This window comes from Salvelinus namaycush, chromosome 36 (assembly GCF_016432855.1).
Source record: "Salvelinus namaycush isolate Seneca chromosome 36, SaNama_1.0, whole genome shotgun sequence".
NCBI classification, from domain to species: domain Eukaryota; kingdom Metazoa; phylum Chordata; class Actinopteri; order Salmoniformes; family Salmonidae; genus Salvelinus; species Salvelinus namaycush.
Genome location: NC_052342.1, coordinates 3,249,661 through 3,268,111, shown reverse-complemented (window position 1 = coordinate 3,268,111; position 18,451 = coordinate 3,249,661). Strand labels below are relative to the sequence as shown.

At 43.5% G+C, this 18,451-nt stretch overlaps 1 protein-coding gene across 1 annotated transcript in view; it reads left to right on the top strand.

Annotated features, from left to right (window-relative positions):
• Positions 1 to 1,305: 1,305 nt before the first annotated feature.
• LOC120030679 (protocadherin-7-like) overlaps positions 1,306 to 18,451 on the top strand; it is a 200,324-nt gene continuing 183,178 nt past the window's right edge. The window contains exon 1 of the mRNA XM_038976122.1: positions 1,306 to 4,383. Coding sequence (XP_038832050.1) covers positions 1,306 to 4,383 — 3,078 coding nt within the window. The remainder of the gene's footprint in view (positions 4,384 to 18,451) is intronic.

The following is an 18,451-nucleotide window of genomic DNA, read 5'->3' as shown; positions in this document are numbered from 1 at the left end:
GCGGCATCCTCGTAAAATGGTTCATGGTAGAGTGTATCTTTTCTAAGCCATCTCACTATACCCCCGCCCCGCACCCTGACTAAGACCATTCGAATGGGTAGTGTGTGATGCATTGCAATTGCATTTTCTTCATGTGGTACAGAGTCAGATTTGGTTAAATCATCCCTTTATTAACGAGAAAAAAAGGACTCTCGTCTCTCTCTTTCCCTCCCTCTCATTTTAACAAATAGGCTACTTCGTCGCCTACCCTCTAGAAACCTACCAAACAAGTTCAGCCCTAGTTGCGTGCGCTGGGGAACGAAACTGGAGAGGTGGAGAGAGCGCGCGAGACACAATTGTGAATCGCTCTCACAGTCCAGCAGATAGGTGCTGCAAACGCACGCTGCGTTCATGCATATGAAGAGTGGTCGCTTGGATTGAGAATGCGGAAAAGAACGAGGATTCTCACGTAATAATTCACCGACATTTTCCAATTATCTACATCGGGAATTACAATTGTCCTTGTTTGTTTCATTTTTTATTATTCCCTCACTATCCGTTTTTTTTTTATCTATCCGTATTGCTTGTGACTGTGAGAACTGTGAGAACTAACCTTAACTACTTACGGGCTGCTTCTTATAAGTGGGTGAACGTAGAGAAGAAATCAGAGTGCACGGATGCTGCTTGGATAGGCTACTGGACACATAATGTGTTTCTTGTACGCTGCTTCAAGGTAAGAAGACGAGTGGCTCTGTAAAGTAGCCTAACTGTATCATCACAATTTGGGAATCTGTGCGGGCATTTCATTGCCACTAATCTGTTGGAAATATCTTCGAAGGAATCTTGACCATTTACATCGCTTCTATATCAATCTGGGAGATTTTATTTTTTCGTCTAACAGAATAAACTCGGACTGATTCAACATTAAAATAAAATAAGATAACATTTTGGACATTTTCCCTTTACAGGCATGATAAGATATTCGGAATCCTTATGAATTCATGACATAGGATATAACCAGACTGAACGGACTGTTAAAGAAACATTTATTCGTTGCTGGAAAAAAGGGGTGAGGATAACCCCCCCCCCCCCCCCACAAAAAAATAAATAAATGAAGAAAAGTATAGGGGTGCATTTGCTCTTATTCACTGCAGTTGAAGCGGTGTTGGTGTGCGTCCGGAGTATGAAGTCTTACACATCCTGAAACGAAGGACTTCAAATTCACCGAGAAGGAAAATTATGTTTTCCAAAAACAATAGCAGCAAGTAACCGTCATCCTCATTCGATTCAAGGCTTTAAAATCCAGTTGAGACATTGCGGGGAACAATGAGGACTACTGGCGCAGTGGACTATATATGCTACAGTTTACTCATCCTGCAGCTGCTGAATCAGCCCGATGCCAAGCAAGTGTTGCGATATCGCTTGGCTGAGGAGGGACCCGCCGATGTCAGGGTAGGGAACGTAGCCAAAGACCTCGGAATCGTCGCCGGGTCTGGTGAGGTGACGTTTACCCTCGAGTCCGGCTCTGATTTTTTCAAAATAGATAATATAACAGGCGAGCTGACCACTAATGAACGGCGGATAGACCGTGAAAAATTACAGCAGTGCCAAATGATATTTGATGAAAACGAATGTTTCATAGATTTTGAAGTGTCAGTAATTGGACCGGCTCAGAGCTGGGTTGACCTGTTCGAGGGGAAAGTCATTATTTTAGACATAAATGACAACACCCCGTCTTTCCCCTCTCCTGTTCTGACACTGTCAGTGGAGGAGAACAGACCGATTGGCACTCTCTATCTCCTGCCCACTGCCACCGACAGAGATTTTGGCAGTAACGGAATTGAGAGATATGAGCTTATTCAGGACAGCGGGGAGAGCTCCAGGCGCCTGGGTTCGAACTCAGGGGGACGCGGAGTGGACAGCAGGAGATTTGATGAGGGGGCAGCCAGGAGCAGCGTCTTTGAACTGCAAGTTGCTGACACAACTGATGGGGAAAAACAGCCGCAGCTCATCATTAAAGGAGCGCTGGACAGGGAACAGAGGGACTCTTATGAGCTCACCCTGCGTGTTAGGGATGGGGGCGACCCCCCACGCTCCTCCCAGGCCATCCTGAGGGTGATGATCACTGATGTGAATGACAACAGCCCCCGCTTTGAGAAGGCTGTGTATGAGGCTGACCTGCCAGAGAACAGCTCCCCTGGTGCCCCCATCCTGCAGCTGAAAGCAGCTGACGCGGACGTCGGGGTGAACGGTCAGATTGAGTACGTATTCGGCGCGGCCACAGAGTCAGTGCGTAGGCTATTGAGGCTGGATGAGACCTCGGGGTGGCTTAGCGTGCTCCATCGTATTGACCGCGAGGAGGTGAGTCAACTACGCTTCACGGTAATGGCGAGGGACCGAGGCCAGCCGCCCAAAATGGAAAAGGCCACCGTGGTCCTCAACATCAAAGATGAGAACGACAACGTGCCTGCTATCGAGATTCGTAAGATCGGACGCATTTTCTTGAAAGATGGAGTGGCCAACGTGGCAGAGGATGTAGTGGTGGACACGCCTATAGCCTTAGTCCAGGTGTCAGACCGCGATCAGGGCGAGAACGGCATCGTGACCTGCACTGTGGTGGGTGACGTGCCCTTCCAGCTCAAACCGGCCAGTGAGATTGAGGGTGAGATGAATAAGAAGAAATACTTTCTCCATACATCAGCCCCACTGGACTATGAGGCCACACAGGAGTACAACGTGGTCATCGTGGCTGTGGACTCAGGAAGCCCTAGCCTGGCCAGTAATAACTCGCTTATCGTGAAGGTGGGAGACTTCAACGACAACCCACCCATCTTTAGCCAGAACGTGGTGGAGGTGTCCTTTCTGGAAAACAATGCCCCAGGCGAGAGGGTGACCACAGTGCGGGCAATCGATGCTGACAGCGGCAAGAATGCGGAAATCGCCTACTCCCTCGTCTCCTCAGTAAATGGGATATTCTCCATTGATGCAGACAGTGGTGACATCAGAGTAAACACCATTCTGGACAGGGAGCAAACAGAGAGGTATGAGTTCAAAGTGATAGCTAAAGATAAGGGCATGCCCATTCTCCAGGGGTCAGCCACTGTGGTGGTCCTGGTGGCAGATAAGAACGACAATGAGCCAAAGTTCATGCAGGACGTGTTCACCTTCTACGTCAAAGAGAACCTAACACCCAACAGCCCTGTTGGCATGGTGACCGTCATTGACGCTGACCAGGGCCAGAACGCTGAAATGAGCCTCTTCATCGAGGAAGAGGAGGATATCTTCTCCATTGAGAATGACACAGGAACCATTTTCTCCACCATGTCATTTGACCGTGAGCAGAAGACTTCATACACGTTTAGGGTCAAGGCCGTGGACGGTGGAGACCCACCCAGATCCGCCACAGCCACTGTGTCACTTTTTGTGATGGACGAGAACGACAACCCGCCAACCGTCACCTTCCCCATCAACAGCTCTTACACCCTCCTGCCCCCCTCCAGCAACATCAGGACTGTAGTACGTACCGTCATAGCCACTGATACGGACACAGGGATCAACGCTGACCTGAGCTACAGCATCATCGGCGGAAACCCCTTCAAACTGTTTGAGATTGACGGGGGCAGCGGGGTCATCTCACTGGTGGGGAAGCTGGAGCAGAAACACTATGGCCTTCATAGACTGGTGGTCCAGGTGAACGACAGCGGGCAGCCCTCCCAGAGCACCACTACCCTTGTGCATGTCTATGTCAATGAGACCCTCTCCAACTCCACCATCGTAGAGGCCCAGGTGGCCAAGAGCCTGGGTACGCCGCTCAATACCAACATCGCTGGTGACCCCAACTACGACCTGGGTAAGCAGCGGCTGAGCATCGTCATCGGGGTGGTGTCGGGCATCATGACGGTCATTCTCATCATCCTCATTGTCGTCATGGCCCGTTACTGCCGCCCCAAGAACAAGAATGGCTATGAGGCAGGCAAGAAGGACCACGAGGACTTCTTCACCCCTCAGCAGCATGACAAGGGCAAAAAGCCTAAGAAAGACAAGAAGAACAAGAAGTCCAAACAGCCACTGTACAGCAGCATCGTCACCATTGAGGCCTCCAAGCCCAACGGCCAGCGCTACGATGGTGTCAACGAGAAGCTGTCGGACAGCCCTGGGATGGGCCGGTACCGGTCTGTTAACGGAGGGCCCGGGAGCCCGGATCTGGCCCGGCACTACAAGTCCAGCTCGCCACTGCCCACGGTCCAGCTCCACCCCCAGTCGCCCACGGCCGGGAAAAAGCATCAGGCTGTTCAGGACCTGCCCCCTGCCAACACCTTCGTTGGCACCGGAGATAACATTTCCCTTGGATCTGACCACTGCTCTGAGTACAGCAGTCAAACCATCAACAAGTACAACAAACAGGTAAGAATACATTGACTCAATATATATATATATATATATATATATATATATATATATATATATATATATATGTCATTTTTTCCTTCTTTTTTTTCTTTCTGTTTTCAAATGTGTCATGTTTCTCCCTCTCTTAGTGTTATCTCCTGCGTAATGCCTCCTGACAGGCCTAGTCTCAGTAGTCATGTTGCTTTTATGGTGCTAATATGTGTCAAGTTAGCTGTATTGATCTGTTTGGGTTTGGAGTGCCACTCACCATGTGATATTGAAAAAGGAAATGAGGACATGCGTAGCCTATGCCAGGATATCATTTTCACTCGCCGGAGCGTATCCGGCTCTTTTGCTCTCTCTAGTATTGTGAGGCGGTTTAGTTTGACTGGGGTGTCACTTTGGCTGACGTATGTGTTTTGAGTGTTGTAGACCGCCTGCATACGGGTCTGGTTTGCAGTTATTCTATCACAGTGTGGCTAGGTAGCTAGGATACCCTTCTGCTAGGTCAATAACTCCCCGCCCTCTTTGTAACAAGGCAAAATGTTTCTTCCTTTTAGAGGGTGAAAAAAAAACAAGAGAAAGGGAAAAAAAAGGAAGACATTGTGATAATGAAATACAGGAGTGGCCTTCTAAAGGAATGCTAACCGAGGATGCCGTGTTGAATTTTCAGCTTGACTAGGAACATCTGGGCAGGAGGTCACAACATTCCTGTGCCCTGATGTGTCTGCATCAATTCACTGACCCAGCAGTCAAATCGGGCTTACATAAACCTCTCCCTCCTGCTCTTTCTCTCTCTTTCTCGCTCATGTTCTGTCTCAGACACGTTCTGTCTTTCGCTCTCTCCATCCCTTCTGTAGGCTACTCTCATTTATCTCTTCATCCATCTCTCTCTTCCCTCTTTCTCTCTCTCTCCTTCGTCTCACTATACCCTCTTTATTTCCTTATGACACCCATCTCTTACGCATTCTCCCTCCGGCCATCCCTTCCTCTGTTTCCTATCTTCCTCGCTCCTCTCATCGACTCTTTGTGCCATCGTTCATGGCTGCATGCATGACAGGGACATTCATATTCTAGGGAAGTGTGAATGAATCAATTCATATCATTATGGTTCTTCAAAAATATATATATATATGAAAAAGCCAGGTGGTGCGAAGCAAGGTTAATACATTATGAAGTCGGTTCCTTTTCATCTGCATTTACCAGGAAAATAACACTTACCCTATTGTTTCATATGTTTTCTATGGCAATCTAATGCATTATTGATTGTTCTCTTACGTGTTGTAAGCAGCAAACTCCTCTTGCATTCCTGTGTGCTGTTCTGTCAGCACAGTAGATTGGGCTGATTTCTCTCTCTCTTGTTCTCCCCCTCATCTTGTCTTCCCCCTTGTTCTTCTCTCTCTCTCTCTTGTTCTCCCCCTCATCTTGTCTTCCCCCTTGTTCTTCTCTCTCTCTCTCTTGTTCTCCCCCTCATCTTGTCTTCCCCCTTGTTCTTCTCTCTCTCTCTCTTGTTCTTCCCCCTTGTTCTTCTCTCTCTCTCTCTCTCTCTCTCTCTCTCTCTCTCTCTGGCAGTATCCGCCTCTGCATCTTTCCCTTTCTTCAAAGCCGCCTCCTCTCCCACCCTATCTTTCACTCTCCTCTATCTCTCACCACCACACCAATTTCTGCCCCTCTCCTCAAAATCATTGCTCTCAATTTCTTTTTGCCCTTTTCCTCGCTTGCCTTTTTTTCATGCAGTGTCTCTTTCTTTATTAATCTTCTCTCCCTTACTCTACTCTATATCCCTTTCCCTCCTGCTATTTCCTCTTTAATTCATCACTCTCCCTCTCCATCCATCCATCCATACCTCTCTTTTTCCTCTACTGTCTCTAACAGCTTCTAATGCGCCGTATTCAGTGTTTTGTGTGAGGACTGCTGTTGCTTACGGATGTCCCATCCATAATTAACAGGCCACTCTATTCGCTGCGGCAGAGCCATGTATTGTGTATGTCGCTAGCTGTGCTGCTGCACTTTTCTATAATTATTTATTTACTTTTTTATGTGAATTCTCGCTACAGTGTTTTTTTTTTTATAGACAAGTCAATTCATTCAAGGATTCAGACACAGACCCGAAACACACATGGATGTCGAGCATTGAGTGTTGAGGGTTTGCAAAGGCTGTCCCCGCAACCATAATGTGCAATTACCTCTATTTAAACATGCAGAGCTACTTTTTCTCGATTCTCCTCAACGGTTCCTGTAAATGTAACTCCCACTGGCTAATGTAGAAGTGTTGCCCTCTATGGTTTAATGAATATTGTCAGAAGCAGCGGCAACTGTAGCCCCATGTACCCATTAGGCACCAGAGAGACAGTATATAACATTCTATAACGTGTTATTACATTCCCATACATGCCGTGTCAAACATTCCCTGTTGATACTTCAATTGAACGGCTGCACTTACAGTCTCCTGAGGTTAATTTAATTGCTGGGAAATGCCCTTTACGTATAGATGTGCCCCAATTATGGCATCGAGTGACCATGTCTTTAATAGAGAGCAGAGTGGTAGTCATGCTCTTGCTTTTTAGGGCCACCACAGCTAAAACACGCTGGTAAGCACCCCCCTTTGGTTGAGGACATAATGTGTAATGAAACGCATAAGGATTCTGAGGTGCTGGGGATGGAATTATACATAGAAATAGAATGAATAGATTCTATTTCTATCGAATTAAACATGGCTTCTTGTCCGACTCCGTTGTTGCTATGGTTTTGCATGCAGAGCCGGTGGGAGGTTGGATTAGGGATAAGGTTTCATATCTGATTGTAGAGAATTGCACAGTAGATCACATTGTATTGTGACTGCTGGAGACAGGGTAATCCGCAATGTCAAATTGATCACATTAGATATGGAAATTGCTATTCAAAACATATCAGATTTAACCTTTGTTATTGAATTAACAGTGGCAGGAAATCCAAAATGCATTGCAATCTATGATATTTAAGGCTCAATGAGGTTGAAACCTTTTGATGGGATTAGCAAATCTCTCTCACTCACACACATACACCGACTGTCTCTCCCTCTCTCTCTCTCTCTCCACTTCTCACACTCTCCTTCGCTCACTCTCCTCCTAGAAATAGAGACTAAAGAGAGCCCTGTTTGCGGTACACAGAGTGGTCTCTACTTTTCCACATGAGAGTTGGGGGGGGGTGGCAGCTTCACTATCCTATTGACTATGAGTCTCTACTGCGGTATCAGGTTCCTTCTAGGTCTCCTTCCACCTCATCCTTCGCCTACCTAATATAACAATAACCACCGCACATGCAGCAGCCGGCTTGGGCTCCAAGCAGGTAACCAGGCAACCAGTGAAGTTTAGCAGGTTGTCGTCAGACATTTAAGCAGTCATTAAGCCAGGGGAGCACAGAGTGAGAAGCCAGCGTGTCACTGAGCAGCCATTGAGTTAGAACAGTAGGGTGATGTACCTGACATTTCAGTCATTCCTGGAACACCACACGGATTGGATTCAAGCCTGTGTTTTTTGTCTCTCTCTCTTTCTTCCATTGTATCCCTACTGCGACATTGTTCTCAGTTGTCATGTTTCCGTAGCTAAATCCCTGTGTTAAACAGTGTTTTAGTTGATAATCGTCATACTCTCAAATACCAAATGCCTAAAGCTAAATTATTGGTCACACTTTATTTGGAAATGTCCAGATTTTCCATTTGTAGATGCTCTACAGATGGTCATACTATCAACAACATATCTGTTGATGAGCATCTGCCTGCTAAGGTTAGGGTTAGGCTTAGAATAAGGGGTTAGGGTAAAGATTAAGGTAAGGGTTAGGGCTAGGGTCAGGTTAAGGGTTAAGTTAAGGATTACAATAAGGGTTAAGGTTAGGGTTAGGTCTAGGGTTAGGTTTAGTAGATAGTTAGCTGAAATGTTACTGATAGTCTGTAGAGCAGGGGTTTCCAACAGGTCGATCACGAGCTACCAGTAGCTCGCAGTCCACCTATGAGTAGCTTGCCAAACAATTCTGAAAGTATATGCAATTTTCACTTGTTCCACCACAAACTGTCATAAACAAATCTCTTTCAGACACCGCAAGCTCCCAGCTACTACCTTGTCAATGCAACATTGACATTATCACACCGCTGGTTAGCCACTATTGGCTTAAAAAGCCAAACCTAACACAATATCTGCCAATTATTTCCAGCATTTTTGCATCTGTCTGTCTGTGTGGTTTGTCTATCACTCCGAGTGTAGCCAGTTGATGTGATAACCGTCTTGTGGGTTGATTGAAATGCTTTCCCCAAAACCTTCTCAATTAAATGTTAACTGCAAAGTAGGCTTACCTGGCAGAAGTATATCATGAGTAAGTATTTCATTTGTATCTAAAATGTATTTGCAAACGTGTCTATGAAATGAGCAGTAGCAGCATTGCTAGACTGGCACATTAGTCTGCACATTCCTCACTCCCTAGATGCACATTTAAAGGTGCAATATGCAGAAATCGCTCTGCCATTTCATGGTTGCTAAAATTCAAATAGTTCAGTTTAGGTTTATGTGACAAAACAAGCAATGTATAGTTTAGAGAATCATTATACCATCTAAACTGCTATGAGATATCTTTCCATATACAAAAATATGTTTTGTTCAGCTGTTGCAAAACCAGAACAATTGTAATTTTTAGAGTTTTAAACCAGGAAAACAAAAATGAGAAAACATAATTTGGGAAAATATGAAAGATAATTAGATTTTATAGGGCCCCTCTTAGAGTGGTTTATTAACCATTATTTTACCAGAAATATTGACAGAAAACCTAGTGCACTACCTTTTCTTGTACACAAAGGACCCGGGAAAGAGTTGCAGGAGTGAGGAGAAGAGAAAAATATGCCTATTTGAAAGCTAGAATAAAATGAGTAGCTCGAGACATGTTACATTTTCTTAAAGTAGCTCTCATGTTACAAAAGGTTGGAGACCCCTGCTGTAGAGCATCTACAGATGGACTGTCCAAATAAAGTGTTACAAAATTATTGGCTAAGCTAAGATATTAAAGATAATTCCTTCGATAGCTCACCTTTTCTATCCAAAGACACAATGTTTACTCTTAAAGTAACTCATCATGCCTTTTTTAAGCGGGGCGTTTGAAATAATGTTATCCCCTGTCCGGGTGGATCCTTGTCTTATCTTTTCTAAACAATCGAGAACTGAGGCAGGTTGTAATCCTATCCTTCTGCCTCAGGGCATGTATAAATCTCCGTACAGTGGGTCAGCTGAGGCTGACTCGCCTCAGGCTAGGGTTGGTTCAGCGAGCATGACTGGACATTGCCCCATTGACCTCACTGCCCTCTCCTCCCTCACCTCATTCCACTTGCACAGTGTTGCTCCTATCCTCCCCCTTCCTTCCCTTCCCATCCCCTCCTCCAACTTGTCAAGCCCCAACTTACCTTATTTACAGGTTCCCTTCTCACCACAGCATCTCAAACAAATAATATCAGCATGCAAATAGGGGTCATTACGTATGTGTTCGCTAGCCAAACACACATGATGTAACAGGCCTTTTGCACTGTCGGTCTGCCCGAGATCACAAAACCAATATGGAAAAACCTCAATTTGCCTGGAGGCTAATTTGTTTAAAAACAGAAGCTACTGTGGTTACCTAAACACCTTTGAGATGCCACAATTGTCCTAATCTGTTTTTCTGCCCCCCTCTGTGAATCTTTATTATAGCCGTGTACTAACCTAGCGTGTTTGTAAATAGTCTGCAGCCTATATCTATATGAACCGTTGCAAATCGTCTACCTACTGTATTTTTACCCCGCTCTGTAAACTTCAGTACGTTTCTGTAACCTTCCATTTAGTTGGTTCTGATTCTATCTGTGTCAAACAGGTTAAGGGAGGCAGTCACCAGTTGCACTCAATAAGGTAATTACTTGATAAGAGGAACTGTTCAAGGTTTATCATGTTTGGTCAGGTTGACTCCCCCGTGGACGATGAAACGGGTCGGATGCTGAAACGGGTCGAATGACTGACTCGAGGCTGGACCGGAGAGAAAACATTGGCCACTGTTGTTATCATAGCCGTTGTATGATGCAAATTTCTCATTTTGTTTATCTTCTATATTTGAATCCCATGTGGATCATCCGCGTTACGGTACACTGTAACGAAATAAGGAAGTAGGCATAAAATGTTCTGTATTCGGTATGTGTTCACCCATATGGGAGTTTGTGAATTGTAGCCATTTAGCTTATGCGTATAACCTACATGTAAAACATTTGGCATGAATCGGTTGAACAACATATGAATGGATTACATTCTTTGTAGAGTATAGCCACTAAAACTAAATCATCATGCAACTAACATAACATGAACGAAGCGGCATCTGTTTGCCTGTGTATCATTAAGTATATGCACAGCACAGGGGAAAAAGAGCTGGTGGTGTGTGAGAAGATGAAGATGGTGCAGAATGAGATCAGCTGGTTGGTTCATCACTGCTTTGTGTTTAGTACAGGAGGTTGCCTGTGGTGCTGTCTGTTTACTGCCGTGTCGACTGATGCTAATTTGATCACATTTGTCTCGGATGGCTTAATTGACTTTGTTATGGAGGGCAACACCACACCAGGCATTTTGTGTATGTGCTTTACAGTGAGACTGAAAGGGGGGATATTGGGAGAGATGGAGAAAGAGAGAGAGTGAGAGATAAAATACTTGTGAAATTGCACTGGCCAGCAAATTCCTGAATAATTTGAGTGGGGTGATTTAAATACATTAGTTTTAGGCCAGTGACTAATCTGCAGATTAGGGTTACCTGACAGCTAGGCATGCATGGAGAACAGATGCTGAAGGAAGTAAGGAGGGAGAGAAAGTGAGAATGAGCAAGAGGGAGAACACTAGTCCCTACTCAATACTGATTACTCAATACTGTTGGATTCTGTCTGACTAATTGTTTGACTACTGGTTGGGTGACCCTGTACATAACACTAAATAAGATGTGACTTAAGTGGTATTATACCTCATGTATTTCATGTATTTCAATGGCTTTGAATGAGCTGCACTGGCTACCTGACCTGGAAACATATTGCGAAGGCGAGGCCTTTCGAAGGCAAGACTTTTTTCAAAAGAGTAGAAATCAATCGCCTTTAGGGTGTTTTCACATATAGTCTTCTTTAAAAGAACCGATCTCCGTCCTCTTTAAAGTGAACTCTGGGGTAAAAGCAAAAGAACTCAGTTCTCTTTATAGTCACACTGCCCTTGCCTTTGAATGAGGACTCAACTCTTTTGCCGATTCACTTCACCTGTTTTGTGGACCGAGTTCTCTTTGCTTTCACATGTTTAGAACGGAACCAAGATCGTTTTCCAACATGCACTCTGGGTTTTTACAAATTGCAGGACAAGCCATTCAATCAAAATGTGTTATCGGACGGCTAGATATACCTACTTACATTTTGGAAGCTAATAGATTGCATTTAGTTAAAATATGAGACATAATAATTGTAATCAAAATGTACTATAAGCAATAAATAGCAATACAATAACTGCAGAATAAATAATGCTCTAATTGAAAATTGTACACCCAAGGTAGGCTACTGCCCCTTTAAGAGCTAGACTAGATTTTGTACCCTATGTTGTGATTCTCACCAAATATATTATCTTTTCACGCTATTCAAACCCCACAATTAATAAACAGCTTATGAAGCTATTTTAGCATATAGATCACATAATGCAAACGCATAATCTGAACTAAAAACCACACATTTTGGAATTTCTGTGTGTCCTTGACACAAAACAGCACACATTTTTTTTCCGCAAACCTACACATCATCATCTTCTCTCTTTTGTGGTAGCAATGTAAGGGTTTATGGCAGGGGAAATGGTGTTGCAGTAGTTTAGTGTGTGGTACGGGAATTATGACAAGTGGACCTGGGGAGCTTTGCATTAACATTGTCCTAGGAAAGGGAACCGGACCACTTCAGTGGCTCTTTTGAGGGAACTGAGTGTTCACACTGCACAAAAAAATTGCGAACCGCACTGAGTTCACAGAAATTGTCTGAAAGGGACCAGGTGTGAAAACACCCCTAGAAAAGGAGGCCTTGATCAATCTCTCTCTCTTTGTCAATCTTCTGCTCTCTCTTCCCATTCTCTTTCTGTGCTCGTCTCTCTCCTTCTGTTCTGTTTTCTTTCTTCCTGCCTTTATTTCTATCCCTCTTCTCCTCGCTACATCTGCCATTGTGGCCATTGGCTGGGTATGAATGTAAATAGTCATGATTGAATCAGGAGCAGCCCAGATGCATTGGTAACATTTGTCATGATAACACGGTGAAAGAGAGAATGGGGAAGATTAGTCACAAAGTCAACCGTAATGCGGCTTAATTGCTCAATGGCGCGCCTGCTTATTTTTGTGGAAGTGTCAGCAATGTCCCCTTCTTTCTGAGCCCACATTTCAATTGTATTACATTGAATATGTAGAATATTTGCAGGTAATTCTTCCCTTTTACCAGTATCTATTCCTGCACTTCATGTCGCTGTGGTGGTGGAGGCGGCAGCAAGGGAAATCCTAGCTCTCCAGATGTTTTGTATTCAGTTTGTCTGAGGGCTAGTGTGAATTCCTGATAGGGGCCCACTCAATTTTGCTAAAAGGTACATTGCTATTGTTGGTATTTCCTATTGTGGCTGTCCCTCCTCATCTACTTGTTCTTCAAGCAGCAGCTCCAGTAACTCTGAACATCACTTAGCATCACTGCTAGTGAAACTCAGGGGAATAGTTTGCTGTCAACATGAAGGATCACAACAGGGATCATACTGTATGTGGGTATGTCTGTCTTTGATTTTAATGGACAACAACACAATGGTTTCTGAGCTTCATACAAATTGCACGGTCCACTGAGGCTTTCGGTGATGATACTATGTTGACTAGAAAAGGACAAAAAGAATGGATATTTATGTTTTTAGCTCTGCTAGTGCTCTAGGGAATACATTTGTGAATGCATATGTGTATTTTAACATGTTTATTACATGTGCGTGTGCCTGTATTTGTACACTGTGTGTGTGTGTGTGTGTGTGTGTGCATCTTTGTGTGTGTACCTTTTTATCTGCATATCTGAGCGTGTATCTGTGTGTGTATGTGAGTGATTAGGGCTGTCCCCGACAACAAAAAAATCTTGGTCGATCCAGTCATCTGTTCTTTTTTTAAACGTGTATTTTTCCATATATACTGTAGACACACCCTATGTTCGAATAAAATCAACCATATGTAGGCTACTGAGCGTATCATCTGATGCTTTAACACTGTGATTAAATATGAAGTCACACAAATTACTAAAGATGGAGCCAGAGATCAATATAGCCTAACCAGAAGAAAAAAAACCTCCCGACCCTCCTCCTCCCGCTGTTGCTGGCCTTCGCAGTTTCTGCCATTACGCTGCTGAAGTTGCCAGTAATAGGCCAACAGTCGGCAACCTTTTCCATTTGGAGTGCCAAGTTATTGTACCAGTTCTACTGATCTGCTTGCCAGTTATGATTTGCATATGCACATTTTTGTGGAACAGTTTCATTTCAGTTATAACAAAGTCTTCATATCTCAAAGTCATTGTCATGTGGTTAATACAAATGATATCTAAATTAAAATGATACAAATCTAAAAGTAACTTCTATTGCCAATATGTAAAACTAGCCTACATAAAGCCACCAAACAAAAATGTTGCAGCCCGCAGGTACAAAAAAATATCCTGATAAAAAATATCCTTTAAATCACATTGGCTATGCATGGTCTGTCTGCAAGGATCTTGAACCATTGTGTCAATTATTAACTTGGTACGGCCAAGCTCATGCTAGCAAACTTGCAACATTGTGTAAAATATTCTGGGCCCTCGGAGTTCCCCGTGCCAGTGAGCTCCGGACAGACAGACACAGCTGTATAAGAAGTAATCAGATCGGCCTTTTTTATGACGTTTCCACCGGATCAGAGCATGACATTTTTTCTCCCCTTTCATGTTGAATGGTTATCGAAATAGGCTATGTTGAGGAACTATTCTCATTCTCAATGCATATCGAATGCATTAACAGAATTTACCTCAACCAAACAAACACTGCAGATTAGAAATGATGGTAGTTAATGGTAAATGTACTACTGGTGACACTGGTGTGCCATCCCTGCGGCCTCCGTAATGGATTTGTTCACTCAGACAAGCGTGAATCAGACCGTTGTCTCGTGTGCCATAATTTTTTTATAATATATTTGCCACTGTTCATCTAAAAACAACATCTTGTCGACCAAATGCCCATCGACCAAATAATCGACTAAATGGGGTCAGCCCTATGGGGTCAGTTCTCACATATGCTGAGCAATTGTTGGCTGCTTTTCCATCACTCTGTGCCTTTGAACGGGGTATGCTATTAGGTGCCAGGTAAACCGGTTTGTGTCAAGAACTGCAATGCTGCTGGGTTTTTCATGCTCAACCATTTCCTGTGTGTATCAAGAATGGTCCACCACCCAAAGGACATCGGGCCAACTTTACACAACTGTGGGAAACCTTGGAGTCAACATGGGCCAGCATCCCTGTGGAATGCTTTCGACACTTTATAGAGTCCATGCCCCGATGAATTGAGGCTGTTCTGAGGGCAAAAGGGGGGACTCAATATTAGGAAGGTGTCCTTAATGGTTTGTACACTCAGTGTATGCTTGTGTAGTGCCACCAGTGTGGTGTCAGACGAGTGGACCGTTTTCTAATTTTTCAGAGGCTACTGATGTCAAAATAATCATACTGACACACAACAAATACTGCTAAGAGATATATCTGGGTCTAAATAGATGCACTATGTAGTGTTTGACGTGATTGTTTGGTTTAGGACTTGTACTGGATGCATTTCAGGATGTTTTTGCAACGTTTCACAGGTTTAAACAACCTCCAATGTGCAGTGCTCTCACACTCGTGGTCTAAATGGCTCACACTTTTTCCCATAATTCAGCCTCTAATGCAGGCCTAGGCAATTCCAGTCCTCGGGAGCCTGATTGGTGTCACACTTCTCCCCCATCCCTAGCAAACACACCTGATTTAAACTAATTGCACTTTTAACTGAAGATCATGATTAGTTGATTATTGGAGTCAGGTGTGTTAGCTGGGGCTGGGGCAAAAGTGTGACACCAATCAGGCCTCCGAGGACTGGAGTTGCCCAGTGCTGTTCTAATGTCACCCGTCACTGTCGGCAACCACTGGCGACCAATCCCATCGCTCGTTGTCACGGCTGTTGAAAGGAGAGGACCAAGGTGCAGCGTGGTGAGCGTACATTTTCTTTTATTGAGAAAATGACGCCAAACAAAACAATAAACACTACAAAAACAAACCGTGAAGCTCAAAGGCAAAGTGAGTCAACTTCCCACAAACACAGGTGGAAAAAAGAGCTACCTAAGTATGGTTCCCAATCAGAGACAACGATAGATTGAGAACCATACCCGGCCAAAACATAGAAATAGAAAATCATAGAAACACAAAACATAGAATGCCCACCCCAACTCACGCCCTGACCAAACCAAAATAGAAACATAAAAAGGATCTCTAAGGTCAGGGCTTGACACTCGTTTGTGAGATTTGAACTTGTTTATGAAGAGGGGATGGCTAATGTTATTTGGAAGACAGACAGAGGGAAATGCGACGGGCTGAATTGTTTGGTCTGCCTGGCTGATTACTGTGTCAGTGGTGCCTGGGTGCTGACAAGTAAAAAACTCTGATCTGCTCGGGTTTAACCACGTACCAACAAACGGGTGTGATCATTCTACAGTGGTCCCTGGAGCATACGATCAAACCGGTTGATTAGAATGCTTATTTTGAACATCCAGTATCGATTGACGCAACTGTCAGCATTTGAGCTGGCCACACTGTTTTTTCACAGAAACATTTTGCACAAACACAGTCCTTAAAAAGTTAGGTCCTGAATGTGCCCAGTTTATTTTTGGATGCAGTGTTCAGACATTCACAGAAGTAGCAACAGCATACACAATCATCCAAACCGGAAAATGTAAGCTACATTAGTCCTAGCGCTAACTGAGGAAATATTGACATAACGCAAGCGGTCATATTTAGATAACTCTCGGCTGACAGAAACCACAATATGAATGAGCTAATAGCAATTACTATTTATAATTCATCACATCACGGGTCAGCTCAACATTGATCGAAATAATTGAGTAAAACACTTTAGAGAAATCGAAAGCAATCTATGCGTGGGCTCTCCTCGAATAGAGAAGTTTGTGAAGAGAGAAGTTTGTTCGAAGTTTGTTCGGCTCAGTAAAGCCTCAAGCATAAATTGTCCCCAACACTGAAAGGGGTTAATTCTATGCGAATTAATGAGGAGGCGGAACACACCACAATTCATACTGTTGTTAGAAAATAATTTGAAATTGACAAATTGAAACATATCCTATAGATAATTAACAGGCAACGTGTGTGAACTGTTCTGTTGCGTAACAATCACATTTTGGAACGGTGAGTGCATTCTGACATCACGTGCTTACAACAACTCACGCTGGGGCGACCGTTAGAGATATTCAGTTAATAGATAAAACCTTCAGAATCTGATTGATTTCAGGGAGTCCTGACAAACACACAGGCTCACACAGAGAGAAGCATACACACACATTCACATGGATGCAACACAAACAGAAACACAGGCACAAACGCACACACCCATGCACACACACACACGCATACACACACACACACATTCACAGTCTGCTCATTTGGCACCGATTACTCGTTAATATTTTTCTCTGGAGCGGCTGTTGAAATATTAAGATATGTGAGGATCTCTTGACTGCATAACAAGGATTAAGAATCAGCCAAGATAAATAATGCAGTTAATCCCCAGCATATTTGTGCAAAAGGATAGCGTTTTATGCAACAAGATCTCATAGTCTTACATCGAAATTCGACGTCTATGTTTGACTCATTAATTCCTCGTGGTCACAGGTTTAATTCCACATGGTTACAGGGTTAAAACAGAAACATCATATCTCGTGTTATGTTTAAGTATTCAGTCCGAGTGGTTACGGTTAGGGCTATGGTTTGGGGAAGGCTTAAACATTTTTTATTTTAACAATTCACTGTTACCATCTGAGCAGCGCACTTTGCCTCCCGGCATCATGAGTTTGTGCAAGTATTTGACCATAGTTTTTTGTACTCAAGACCTTTTCTTTATTTGAAATGATTGTTTATTTGGGGAAAACACAATTCAGACACACTTGACATTTTCACATTATCATTGAGACTTCTTTCACACCAATCCAAAGTTCAGCAATTGTTCATAAGCACGTCTAGACATGCAATACAGCCCTCAGGGTCATGTCACGCCTCCAAGTTCATCCATAGAATGTACATAGTTGTCAGCATTAATTAACAATGTTCTCAGGACCTCTTCAAACGTCCGTAATCGAAGTCTATTTCTAGTGATCAGCCTGGTTCTATTACCAGGCATATCCATTCATATCCTCTAACCCGTTGTCTCAGGCTATAATGGATCAGACTTGACTTGGGAGAGGAGAAGAGGAACTTGAGAAGCAATATTATATTTTAAGTGTGTGTGTGCGTGCTACTGTGCCAGTGATTTTTTTTAGATGGTCACGTTAGTTTTTGGTTCACAATTTCTATTATTATCAAGATTTATTCAAACAGCCATGGGTATCCAACAATGGGTATGCAGACCAGGTATTCAAAAAGTTTGGTCCGAAGTCTTGGTTGAATCTTTGCGATGCGCAATTCAGTCATCATGCGATGTTTGAATGAATGTTTCTTAAGGTTTTAGGCCTTCCTGGCAGAATGATATCATGAAGATTTGTATCAATCCCTTGGCATTGATTTAGCAAAAAATTTAACCGGGAAAATTGAATTTCCCAAAAGATAAAACTGGTTTTAAGCGGCCCTACAACTGTAAAGTGACTGTTCAAAATCTCTAACAATCACACACTTTTTGAGATTGTGCAAAGGTTTTATTTTGTCCCTCCAAACAATCAACATAAATATGATATTGTCAAGTTAAAATGTAATTATTTGTGTATGGAGGGTAGGTCATTATAGGCTGTAGGCTACTTGCTCAGCCCGCAAATTAAAGATAAGATT